The sequence below is a fragment of the Maniola jurtina genome, chromosome 1 (genome assembly GCF_905333055.1).
Source record: "Maniola jurtina chromosome 1, ilManJurt1.1, whole genome shotgun sequence".
NCBI lineage: Eukaryota > Metazoa > Arthropoda > Insecta > Lepidoptera > Nymphalidae > Maniola > Maniola jurtina.
In genome coordinates this window covers 9082885-9096023 of record NC_060029.1, presented here as the reverse complement: position 1 = coordinate 9096023, position 13139 = coordinate 9082885, and the positions used below count along the sequence as shown (strand labels likewise).

Genomic DNA, 13139 nt, shown 5'->3' with positions numbered 1-13139 from the left:
TTCCATTTGTTAGTTGGGACTTGGGATGCATTATATTAACCTGATATATCTAATGATATTTGGAATTCTTTCATCATCAACCATTTCCAGTTTTATTTTAGATCTAATTTAATAAAGTTTACATTTAAAAATGTAGTACCTATCATAAATCAGGGTCTGATTTAATTTTAATATTGTGTGTGCGAATCATCTCTGGAAACCATAGCTGATCTAACTGATAATTTTTTGTCTTCCAATGAAAGTGAGTTGGTGGATGTGATTCCCCATTTTCAAAGGTAAAATTTTTACTTATTTCAATAGCAAGTTTAGATCTGACCAGTCCTACACCACCATATTTATCCTCAGCGGGATGGTAAACTCTACCGGTTTCTGGTAGCATGTAAACTTTCTCAGGTTGAAACTGGGCGAGGAGTAATTCACCTGCATATCCAAAGGTTAAAAAATCCACTTCAGGGTTTCCTTTAGGTACAATGTGCGTATACACAATAGGAACATCATCACATCTAATATAATTTCTTTCTCTTCCACATAAAGATATAAAAGGAAATTCTTCCTGATATCTCCCTGTTTTATTTAATCGAATTCTTTTGAAAAAGAATTCCAAAAACTTTTTTTCTTTAAAACATGAAGTAAAGTTCTTCATTTTTGAATCATCTAAAAATAACTGAAACAAATAGAGCAAGTAGGTATTGCATTTTTCCAATGAATAAGAACTGGCGCATTTTGACGGTTCCATATTTCCAGATAAAAAAAAGGAACCCATAAAGGATGAAGGATCACTTCAATGTCTGTCTGTCTGTCAAGTCCACAAGACCCATCAAGGGAATGAAACTTCTACTTCCCGTTGACCTAGAATCATGAAAGGCAGCAAGTAAAAGGACAATCCAACAATCAATCTCTATGTAAACGAAAACCGTACGGAACCCTTCACGAGCGATTCCGCGGCCCGCGCACTTGACCAGTTTTATTTGTTACGTTCGTCCAACACCATGACAAAGAAAAACAACTAATTTTAACATTTCGAAGCTTACTTACCATTCCTTGATGATCAATAAAATAAAAATATTCTCTAATTTTTGGTTCAGGCTCTTGACCCTGTACATATTTAATCAGTCGCTTTTGCAAATTTAAATACTTTGCAGAAATCCGTAACTGTCTGTGAACTTTGTTCATTGCGGTTAGCGTTGTTTTATACCTATTTATTATGTACAGTTCAATTGCGTTGTGTAATGCGTCGTACTCGTAAAAAATAAAATATGATAAAATAATAATTTTCAAGTAAGTAGGTATGTATTTTTACTAATTCTTGACTAATTCAATGTTCAATACTAACAAAGAGTATGTAATCGCTACGTTAACAATACCCAATACCTAAATCGCTATCCCACTAATTTGATCAAATTAGAGCGAGAAATCGGACTCCTACATTGTGCTAGTGGATCACTCGCTCTCGCTCCACTGAAGGCCTTACAAGAGTCGTATCCAGGGCGGAAAAAAAATTTAAAAAAAAATTGACCACTGACAGTTAAAAAAAGCTAGAACTCAGAGCCATAAAACCAGGTAAAAAAAACACTGACAAGTAACATTCAGCTTTTCCGATCATAGTCTGTGATGGTGATTCTATATGTTTTATGGTTTTAGCGTAAAATTCGTAAAATTACATAGATTGGCAAAGTTATTGGTCGTCTGTGATCATACATAAAAAAAACAACACAACAAAACCACAAAACTTTAGATTTCGCCTTCGGATTAATTTAAAATAAATAAATTAAATTGAATATTCATACATTGTAGCTCAAAATAAAATAGTTCTTTTCTATAATCATAGTATTTATACAAATTAGGAAGAGTTGTCAATTCCAGTATGATCTAAAGAAATACCTTTATCTAATTCAATTTTTGTTAAGGTTGCTGCCATTATAAAGTGTTTAGAATGGAAAGTATAAGAAGATCATGGAAATTACGTATGTACCTACAGTGAAGCTGCATTTTTATCTATACTCATAATATTAAAAATGCGATAGTGTCTGTCCGTCTGGTAACTTTTCACGGTCCATCCATTTGACCGATCTCGACGAAAGTCTTACAGAGATAGATATCCCGGGGATGGACATAGGCTACTTTTTGTACCAGAAAATCAAACTTCGCGGGATATTTAAAAATTACACCTAAATTCACATGAATTTATTTAGTACAGAGAAAGCATATGCATGCGCTGGAGATGGGCATAGGCTACTTTTATCCTGGAAAATCAAAGAGTTCTCACAGGATTTTTAAACACATCTGGGTCCACACAGACAAAGTCGTAGACATCATCAAGTTATTTATATTTCTGTATTAAAATATTAATGGTAATGTTGCAGAAGAATTTGAAGGACACAAGGCAAATGTCAATTGCCTGGCAATGGGACATAAATCAAACCAAGTTATGGCTACTGGGGGTGATGATAAAAAAGTTAACCTATGGGCTATTGGACGTCAAGATTGTCTTATGGTATGTATGCTATGTTAAGCTAATTTCAGTTATTGGTAGAATCATGACTTGTTGGCACCTACTAATTACCTCTTTAAACCTAAAAGTATCAATAATGGACAGGCCTTTTGCCCCCACACACTAAAAATCAGTAAAATTGTGAAGGTGTGCCTGTCTATCTGCTAGCTTTTCATATCCCATCTATTTAACCGATTTTAACGAAGTTTGTCACAGAGATAACTTGCAAACTGGGGATGGACCTAGGCTATTTATTATCTCAGAAAATTAAAGATTTCCTTTTCGCAATATTATCTGTGAAAAAGAGTAGCATCCATTTCAGACCTGTCAATTTAGAAATTGTGTACAACTGTACCTAATTGAGACAACTGTACCTAATTGAGACCGTTGTATTCATACATAATTTTGATATTCCAGAGTTTGAGTGGTCATACAACACCTGTGGAATGTGTTTGTTTTGGACACTCTGAAGACTTGGTTTGTGCCGGCTCTCAGACAGGCGCCTTGAAAATTTGGGATTTGGAAGCTGCTAAGCTTTTGAGAACATTTACAGGACATAAAGGGGCTATAAAATGTATGGATTTTCATCCTTATGGGGATTATTTGACTACAGGCTCATGTGATAGTAATATTAAACTGTGGGACACAAGAAAGCGAGGCTGTATTGTTACTTATTCAAGCCATCGGCTTGCTGTTAATAGCCTTCAATTTAGCCCGGATGGACAGTGGATAGCGTCAGCATGTGAAGATGGTAAGATTTATTGTTATTATTATTTTACTAAGCAGCTACAGCTAATACACCTTTACATACAACTTCTAGCTCAATCTATACATATAAAAAGACTGGTCCTGACTGACTCATTGTCTCTGATAACTAATCTGCACATTTTATTATCTATATATAGAAATTATTTTTTTTTTGGAAAAATATTAAAATAAAAATAAAAATAATTAAGTATAAAGAAATCATTCCTGTCAGAAGGCAAAGTGAAAAAATTATCGTAGTAAGTCACTAATAGTTTTATAGTATTTTTTTAAGACTAATTATGCTTCATAAAATAAAATAAATATAATCATACAAAATCCATATTATATTTTTTAGGTTTCGTGAAAGTTTGGGATGTGCGAGTGGGAAAGGTATTACAAGAGTTTCTAGAGCACACGTCAGCTGTAACTTGTGTCAAGTTCCACCCTCATGAGTTCCTGCTGGCCAGTTGTGGCACAGATAGAACTGTTAACTTCTGGGACATGGAAAAGTTCCAATTAGTATCCAAATTTGAAAAAGAAAACACATCTATAAGGTGAGCGGAGAACAATGTTTTGTTCGTGAAAATGCTACTTGTTATAAAATATAGAACTGGCTTACATGCATTTTTGTCAGAGTATGTCTGACTTGTTTTGCTAGATGAGTTTGGGCCAGTTTTTACATAAATATATAACCGGGTGGTTTACGTAAGCCTATGTTGCTTCTGGATAAAGTAGCTTTGTATTGATAGAATTATTAAAATCAGTTCAGTATTTTCAGAGTTTATTGATTACAAACAAACAAACAAACATTTCCTCTTTATATTATACAGCTGATATATACAATCACAATTATTACTATATTACTCACAATAGTTTAATTACTATAATGCTAGTTATAATTGTCAAAGTGAGTTTTTTTTTACTAAAAAGGTTTGATAATATAACTAGCTGTGCCAGCAACTTTGTCAGTGTGGATTTAGGTTAGGTTTGGTTTGGTTTAGTTTTTACGTTAGGTTTTGTAAATATCTATGGAAACTTGTGTTGGTGTGTGTGGACTTAATTTGTGCACAGTGATGGTTATTGGTTATATTTGTCTCTTTGATTTTAGGCACATAGCATTCAGTGACGATGGTGCAACTCTGTTAGGGTGTGGAAATGATGGCTTACACGTGATTGGATGGGAGCCGGCGCGGGTGCTTGACATTGTCAATGGCCACTGGGGACAGATACATGACATAACTGTTTCTCAAACACAACTCGTGAGTGTACTCGTGTACCATAATATTATTATCATCATCATCATGACCAACCCACCGCTGGCTCACTACAGAGCACGGGTCTCCCCTCAGAATGAGAAGGGGTTTGGCCTTGTACGCTGGCCAAGTACTTAGTAGACACACACCTTTGAGGACATTATGGAGAACTCTCTGGTGTGCAGGTTTTTTCACAATGTTTTCCTTCACCGTTAAAGCAATTGATATTTAATTACTTAAAACACATATATGTAACTTGAAAAGTTAGAGGTGCGTCCGGATTGAATTTGACCTCCGATTAGGAGGTGGACGTCTTACCACTAGGATATCACGCTTCTTACTCATTGTAATATAATTGAAATAGTTTGTCTGTTTGTGTCTGTGTCGTAAAAATTGTCTCTGATCGAAAGTTTATATCTCTATAAAGTATAAGTAAGTTTATATATGTAGTATATTATAAGTTCAAGGGCGAAAGACTCATAGATACCTGTGATCAATGAGGTACTTACCTGGGTGTGCTCCTTAAAAGCCTCATAGGTGGCGCTAATCATGCTCTTCGAATTTACAAAGATGATCACTAAAATTTTATTTAATTTGTGGGAAAAAATCTTTGTTATAAAAAATATGTAAAAGAAGTAAAAAATCGTAATTTCTATTACAGATTGCAGGCTCTTTTCATTCAGCTTACATAGTTTTATCCGTGGTCGATCTCAGTAAAGTGCACCCTTTCGGCGGCCCGCCTCCCGCGCTACCGACCGTCGTGCAAGACCTCTCACCGTTCCAAAAAGGCCAATCAGTGCGTAAGAGCTTCTCAAAGGAGAAGCCGCCAAAAGAAGGTAAATTAATTAATAATAATAAACTTATCATGACACTCGCACTTTCAGTACTGAAAACTGCGGCTCTGGCGGCTCTTGCGTTTTTTAGCTAATGCTATACTTTGTCTATGGAGAAGGCATATTGCTTATACCACTTCTCCATTTCTTTCTTTGAATTATGTATTTATTTATATACAGATAATTTAAGATGACTAATGAACCAATCCAATGAAACGAATTGAATTTATTTATTTTCAACAAAAACTATAACAATATTGGTTTCTTCGTGCTCGTAAGTGCTTGTCTGAGCACTGCTCATTCCTCTATCATTAGCTTAAGTATGTCGGTACAAAGTATGCGGTTAGTTGTAGTTACAATAAAAATATAAATGACATCACTACAGAATGAATAAATTGAATTGAACTGAATTGAATCGCTGGTGGGTAATTGCATAGCAAACCCGCCCTTAGTCCTCAATTCGTAACACTAAACAGATCGATAAATCACAAGGGCTCAAAGTAAGAGCCCTTTTTTCGTGAAGTCAAAAGTATAGCAATTTCAGTGATGCACCGACCGACACCCCTGGACGAGAAGACGGCTGAGGAGTCCACGTCCGGCACGGAGGCGGACGAAGACTCAGGTGCAGTTATACCTAATATTAATGACTACACTGGAATATTCCGCCCGTCTAGAGCATGTGAGTAAACGTGCTTGTTAACCTTGTATATCAAGAGTGTCTGACCGAAGGTCGAATTCTGAGTCGAAGGTTTAATAATCCTAAGAAATTCATTTTAACAGGGCCCTCTCCGTCACTCGCTTCATACAATCGTAGTTCCAATTTCATTTGAATATTAAGCAACCAAATTCCATGAAAATTTGCAGACATATTCTAGAAACTAATATCTGTGTCTGTGGTGTTTTAGATTTATCTAAAAATATGTAATTTTAAAATTACAGGGGCTCAAAGATTTGTATGTAAATTTTTAAGACCGCGTAACTTTGAAACCGAATTTTTTAACAGAAATCTGGAAAACCACAGACATAGATATTAGTTTCTAGAATATGTCTGCAAAATTTCATGGACTTTGGTTGCTTAATATTCAAATGAAATTGGAACTAAGTTTGTATGAAGCGAGTGACGGAGAGACCCCTCTTAAATTGGCTAAAAGTAAACAAAAAATGCTTTCTTTTTAGTTTGAGTATAGTATAGAGAGTACTCCCCCCCCCCCTCATCGCGCGTCGCCTTCCATTATGCTGTCTCGTTTCTAGCGCACAAACTAAAAGAAACAGTTCTTTTAGTTTGTGTAAAAAGTTAATAATGCACATTTTTACTACTTAGAGAATAACCTACGCTAAGGACCAGTTCAAACAGATGCAGCTATGGATAGTTAAATATCGACTTTATCTAATTTATCTAGAAGTTGTAATAGCAGCTGCCAATTGTCGCTAGAATAATAAATAATTTAAAAAGACTGGGGTTTGCACTGCATCTTTTTCAGCCCGCAAATTAAAACGCATAAAATCCTCCTTTTACTCGTATTTTTTAAGAATTTTAGGTACCCAGTGACACTCGCGCTATTAAGACGAATCTAATGACGTATCATTTATCAAAATCGGTTAGGCATTGAGTAGTTACGAGCGGACACAGGAACCGATATACATACTTACAGATCAAAAACATAACCCTTTTTTGGATTTCGCCGTAGTCGGATAAAAATAATGCCTATATCGCTGTAAACTCGAATTTTGGAATTACATCTTTATTCCAATTGGATAGGGTCGAAATTTGAATATTCCTTGTGGTGCTCGCCGAATTTGCAGTTCTTTGCTGGGTTGATTATGACAAAATAAATTGATAATAAACATTTTGCAGTGACACGGACACCTCCGCCAGCAAGTCTTTCATCAGAAGACTTTTCAATGACAGGTATGTTTAATTTATTTAAAGCCATTGTTTATACACTGCAGTAAAGATATGCATTCAGATCACAGTTTTCAATCCAAGGGTTGGAGAATAATCGGTGCTCTAGGGATGATGTCACCAGCATCTCATTCTCAACCAATAGACGTTCACCACTGGACATAGGTCTCTTGTAGAAATGTCCACACGCCACGGTCTTACGCCGCCTGAATCCTGCGACTCCCTGCGATTGTATTGTAATTGATGACAAACATGCTTAAAAGAGCAATGATGAGGTCTATTCACAAATCACACTTGCTTTTAAGGTATTTGGGTTATATTTGGCATTTCACACCTTAGCGGTTCGTATCAGAAACCTTGAGCAAAAATGTTTCGTACGAGTGGATTGGTCGTCGACCATACAAAGATGCCAACGTTCACGGTTTCTCGCTGTACTGTCATGGTAGAATGGTGAAGAAGGGACAAGGTTGTGAACTAAAGAGAGCGGTTACAGGGTTGGAGGGCGAGAGCGCGGCGCCGGCCGCCGGCACGTCCCTGCGCGCGCTGCTGCTGGAAGAGCGGCCGCGCGACTCGCGCATCCCCACGCCGCACGCGCCCCACGCTCCCCACACGCCCCACGCCGCCAACCACCAACAACACTACACTGTCAGGGAAAATAAATCACAAATGTTCTCTAGTAAGTTAACCTAACCTAACCTAACCTAACCCTTCTCCTTCTGTGTACACTTCTTACACACTTCTCCATACAAACTTATTACGCCTATTATTCTATTCTTTGTTGTTCTGAATCTATAAGTAATCCATATCCGCGGAATATACAGCGCTCTCTCTCTCTGTCTTTTCGAAAGTGTCTGTCGTTTGTTATGTTATCATCATAGATAATATAATTACACTAATAATAATGGATGAAGGTCTGAAACACTCAAAAAAAACATTGACTACTTATATTACCATTATTTTACAAACATCAAGCTTGAAAAATTGCTTTGTAACACCCCCGACAAGTGAAGGTTATAGTAACTACAAAAGAGCTGATAACTTTCAAACGTCTGAACCGATTTTCTTGGATTATAGCTAAGAACACTCTCGATGAAGCCACCTTTCAAACAAAAAAAAACTAAATTAAAATCAGTTCAATAGTTTAGGAGCTACGATGCCACAAACAGATACACAGACACACAAACTTATAACACCCCTCTTTTTAGGTCGGGGGTTAAATAGAGAGGATTCGTGCGAATTTACGCTACATAATTTTGAGCCAATTTAATTATTAACTTTGGTGGTTCTACGAAAATGTCATTAACTTTGGGTATAAGGCTTCAATTAGAGGAACAAATATAACTACATTATCATTTTACCGATGCTTTATTAACATTAAGAAATTATTAACAGGGATGATGGAAACCAACAAAGATGAAAATTTATACTCCACAACGCAAATATCTATGAATGAATACACTGCCACCGCTCTAACCACCACGTCATTGAACCGCCATAATTCATATAAAGAGACCAAATCTACCACGGACATACGTAAGTTGATGTTCAGCTTATACGGTGGCTAAAAACAACGGCGTCTTGTTGGAATAACCACGACAAGACGGGTCATTTCGAACAAAAAGTTTTGCAGGCTGCAACTCATTTCTGCTTACAACTTGATGTCCAGTGCTATATTAATTTTGTCAGTTTCAAAGAACATGATTTTTGTTTAAAATAGCCCTTCAATTGGTCTTGGTGCGCTTGCGTTTCAACTTACATACCTGTTAGATGATACTAATTACATTTAATATTTTACAAAATTTGATCTTAAGACCCCATACGTATAAATCCAAATCTGCCAGCATGACTGGACCTTAAGGCGCCATCTTCACGGACGAGAGAATCGCGGCGATCGTCTCGCCGTGTTACCAAATTCGATACATTTCTTGTAGGACAACACAGGGCAATATTATCGCCGACGATAGTTGATCGGATTCGTTGCAATTCCCTCGCCCGTGGAGATGGCGCCATAGGGTTAATACAAGATCTGGATAGTCTATATAAAATGGGCCTAACTTGCATTGTTTTAATGCTCGAGTTCGTCCATACATTTACAGCCAAAGTTACTTTTTGAAATAACTGAAATATTTTGTTACGGTTGCAGCTCCCAATAGCCTCCGTCAAAGTAACAGTGAGGTATCATTAGGACCACCATCTCTAGGCCCTAGATCATTATCTTTCACCCGACCATCTACTCAAAGCTCAAGGTATGTATGCAAAATATTCCTTGTTTTCTTGTAATAATTTTAAGATCTTATTTTTTTATTCAGTGAAACGAAAACAGAACGAAGTGCAAGTAACCATGTTTTGTTTTAATTATACTATACAACGAACCGCAAGCTTGATTCGCTATAACCGGCTAAAACAGACGAATCTGTATGGTACAACGTAAAACCAAAATCAAAGGAAAGGTTGCTGGTTCTTCTCTGTAGGAAAGGCATTCTGAACCAGTGGTAGATGCATAAATCTGACCAATCAAAAGTACTTGTAAAAGTCTAATTGTTGAATATAAAATTTATTTATTTGTGCAGAACACGGTTGGACAGCACGGAGGCGCAGCGCGAGCCGGAGCCCGAGTTCATCCCCTACTCCGCCGACCGGCCAGTCGGACTCGACCTCGATGAGTTCTTACCTGTAGGATTTTAGTGTTTTTTTAATTAAAACCGTGTGAAACATAGCGGATTTAAATAACGTTTCAGAACTAGCAGGGTATCGGTAGGGTGGTAACTAGCCACGGCCGAAACCTCCCACCAGATAAAAGGACAGACTTATCGACAAATTACAGAATTTGGGTTTTAATTTATTTTTATAACATGCAGCATTAATTCTGAGCCAGGGCCTTTTCATCGTGTGCCATGTGGGTGCAAGAACTCATTTTAAGTTTGTTTACACTTTGTGCGCAAGATAAATTAGTTTTCTTTCTTTCTTTTGTCTTTCTAATTTCGGCTGTAAGTAGTAAATTTCAACTCTTAACTGGTTTACGCATTGAAGCGGTAATACAAACATAAGTTAGTTGGTATGGGTCTTGTGTATCATAGCTGCAACGTTGTGTCGCAGCGCGGGTTCACGGCGGGAGGCGTGCGGCGCGGCGCGCGCGGCGCGGGCGCGGAGCCCAGCGAGCAGGAGGTGCTGGGCGTCATGATGCGCGGACACGACTCCATGATGGCCGTGCTCGCCGCCCGCCAGCGCGCCCTGCAGGTACCAGCCAACCTCTACACACTTACACCCAATACTAATATGAGATTTTCCGCAGAAAGCTACACTATCCCTGAGTGACATAGGCTTTATTTTAATTTCAAAAAATTGTAATAAGCTACCTGTGCGAAGCCGGGGTGGATCGCTAAGTATATTATAGAGTAGATTAAACAAATTATAAAATTACGACAATGTACTAATAGATAACATCCATCTACCTATTGCATATTCAGCCCTAGCACATTTTCGGTGGGCAACGCCCTGCTAGAAAATATTTTGTCGCGATCCACTCTCCACCCGCCATGATTTCACTCTTTTGCTCAAAACGTTTCATACAAAAATTATAGTAAAAGAGCGAATGGTTACCGCATTTTCGCCGTCGTCACTCCGAATACTCATCGTCCGAGTGCTCATCGAAATTACAGCGTTTTTCAAAATCTAGTTAGATTTTTATCAATATAAATTCTTACTACAAATTATTAATTTACTGTGCTAATTAAAATTTAGATAAATGCTTTATAGGATGTTCGATTTTATATATATAAAAATAAAGTGCCTACTTTTGAAGTAAATTTTGTATGTTTCAGATTTTCCATTCAGTGAGGATTAACAAAAGTTTAAAATCTGCTTTAGAATCTGCGATCGCTTTGGAGGACGCATCCGTGATTCTAGACATTCTTAATGTTATGGCGCATAAACCGTAAGATTCTTTTCTCATGTTACTAATTGTATATTAATTTACATTAATAATTTACTTTTGTTACCAAAGAAAATAATTTTGTTTCAGATCGTTATGGAACCTAGATATATGCCTTCTAATGCTGCCTAAAATATATGAACTGCTACAAAGTAAATATGAAACGTAAGTAAAAGTGTTCTTTATATTATTTCCTCAAGCTATAATGTCCTGCATGCGTTGCAATGCCTCTTGGCTCTTGTTTGAACGACTCGCCACCTATTTTATATTGATGGTACTGCAGAAGTGCCAAGAACAAGATTATAAAGTTTCCTGCCAAAAGTGCTAAGAACAAAACTAGTTTCAATTCAATCAAATAAGCGATACGCGAACAGACAGACAAACATTAATTTTTAGAGTTCCATACCCGACAGTCAGTCAATTTATCGTTTTGTGCACAGTTTGAAAGAACAGCATCCAAGTTCCAACATCAGAAAGCTACCCATCTTTAAATCTGTGCTAGTTCTCAATTCTCTTACTTACTTACTCAATTAATTTTTTATACAGGTACATGCAATGTGGTTGCAATGCATTAAGGCTAATAGTGCGCAACTTTTCGTCGGTTGTGCGCGCTAACGTGAGCGCCCCAGTGCGGACTCTCGGCGTCGACATTCCGCGAGAAGAGCGGTACACTAAATGTGTGCAAATCCACCGCCTGTTGCTCGACATACGCGCCTTCCTCCTCAAGCGGCAGACGCTGCAGGGCCGCCTCGGCGCCGCCTTCCGCGACCTGCACACGCTCATGCAGCAGGGGCTCGACTGACGATACCCATCAAATGTCCCATCGGGGACATTGTTCTTTTAAATAAAAAAAATAACTGGTCATTAATGAAAAATTCTTACAAGGGAAGATCAAATTACTAAATATTATCATCGAGTAACACTTAAGTATTAAAACAAACATTAAATTAATTAGATTTTATATTCCATAGCACACATAGAAAAATTAAAAGATGCCATATTCATAATTTAGTCTGAGCTATTTATTACAAAACTCGACAAACCACTAGATATTTCATAAATAAAATTAAGACATAGAGGCCTGTTACACTTACAATATTATCACGCGATACACCATATCGTAATCCTGCATTGGGGGACTATTGATGTTATTGACAATGCAGGATTTCAAGGATGTTCTTGAAATCCTGCAATTCAAAGATCGCGAATACATTGGTACTTGGTAGTATAACACCCCACATAGATTGTAAATGAATTTTCATAATTTAAATGTTAAACTATGGCAATGTACAAAAGACAACTTAGGCAATATTATAAAAAAATAATTATTAGATTATTATTTACTGGTGCTTATTGTTGCTGCAAGTGTAGATGCAGCATTTAAGTATCTTTTCTAAGTCTCATATGGGTGTTGGCAAACTAAAACAAGCACTTTTAACTTGACTGAAAATGCACCGATTTGTTTCTGAACCGAGCCTCAGTGACATCAAAGATACATTTAACATTACGCATGGTCAACTAGACTAGAAGTCGTGCCTATACGCACGCAGAAGCCGCGACTAAGTGCGCAATACAGATTCTAACGATTCGATTGGCTGTGCGTAATGGGTCATAGAGACAAAGCAACCACAATGTGTGTAAGAATAAGTTGCTGTTGTATACTTTTGGTTATTAATAATAATTATATAAACAAGCAAATATATGTAAAGGGGTATAGCTTTACAAATCCTGCAGAAACTCTTTGATTTGACAGGATAAAAAGTAGCCTATGTGTTAAGTCAAAGTATTTCTAGTCTTTGTTTAGTAGTTCTTGCGTGACCAAGTAACAAACATACAAACTTTTGCCAATGTTGTATGTCTTTACCATTGATCTACTCAAATCGCTTGTATTGACACGTCCAGACTGGTTAAACAAATAATAAAATTATCCATATCTAAAGTTTCTTAGAGATCAATATTGCATTTAACTGTAATCTTACCT

At 37.1% G+C, this 13139-nt stretch overlaps 2 protein-coding genes across 2 annotated transcripts; one reads left to right on the top strand and one right to left on the bottom strand.

Annotated features, from left to right (window-relative positions):
- Positions 1 to 50: 50 nt before the first annotated feature.
- Positions 51 to 1415, bottom strand: LOC123869323 (UPF0598 protein CG30010). The gene is made up of 2 exons (XM_045912197.1): positions 1036 to 1415; positions 51 to 664 (listed from the first exon to the last, which is right to left on the bottom strand). The coding sequence occupies exons 1-2, from the start codon at positions 1171 to 1173 to the stop codon at positions 143 to 145; spliced, it is 660 nt and encodes a 219-aa protein (XP_045768153.1). The 5' UTR covers positions 1174 to 1415; the 3' UTR covers positions 51 to 142.
- Positions 1416 to 1666: 251 nt separating this feature from the next.
- LOC123864437 (katanin p80 WD40 repeat-containing subunit B1) lies at positions 1667 to 12272 on the top strand. The gene is made up of 16 exons (XM_045904861.1): positions 1667 to 1964; positions 2364 to 2494; positions 2909 to 3242; positions 3594 to 3792; positions 4347 to 4497; positions 5153 to 5327; positions 5869 to 6003; positions 7180 to 7233; positions 7721 to 7903; positions 8620 to 8760; positions 9371 to 9473; positions 9798 to 9900; positions 10324 to 10464; positions 11049 to 11161; positions 11249 to 11323; positions 11705 to 12272. The coding sequence occupies exons 1-16, from the start codon at positions 1934 to 1936 to the stop codon at positions 11958 to 11960; spliced, it is 2325 nt and encodes a 774-aa protein (XP_045760817.1). The 5' UTR covers positions 1667 to 1933; the 3' UTR covers positions 11961 to 12272.
- Positions 12273 to 13139: the final 867 nt, after the last annotated feature.

Coding starts and splice junctions, on each gene's coding strand:
- LOC123864437 (XM_045904861.1), top strand. CDS start 1,934: ATGGAAAGTATAAGAAGATCATGGAAATTAC. Junction 6,004..7,179: donor ATTCCGCCCGTCTAGAGCAT/GTGAGTAAACGT, acceptor AACATTTTGCAG/TGACACGGACACCTCCGCCA. Junction 11,162..11,248: donor AATGTTATGGCGCATAAACC/GTAAGATTCTTT, acceptor ATTTTGTTTCAG/ATCGTTATGGAACCTAGATA.
- LOC123869323 (XM_045912197.1), bottom strand. CDS start 1,173: ATGAACAAAGTTCACAGACAGTTACGGATTTCTGCAAAGTATTTAAAT. Junction 665..1,035: donor TTATTGATCATCAAGGAATG/GTAAGTAAGCTT, acceptor TATTTGTTTCAG/TTATTTTTAGATGATTCAAA.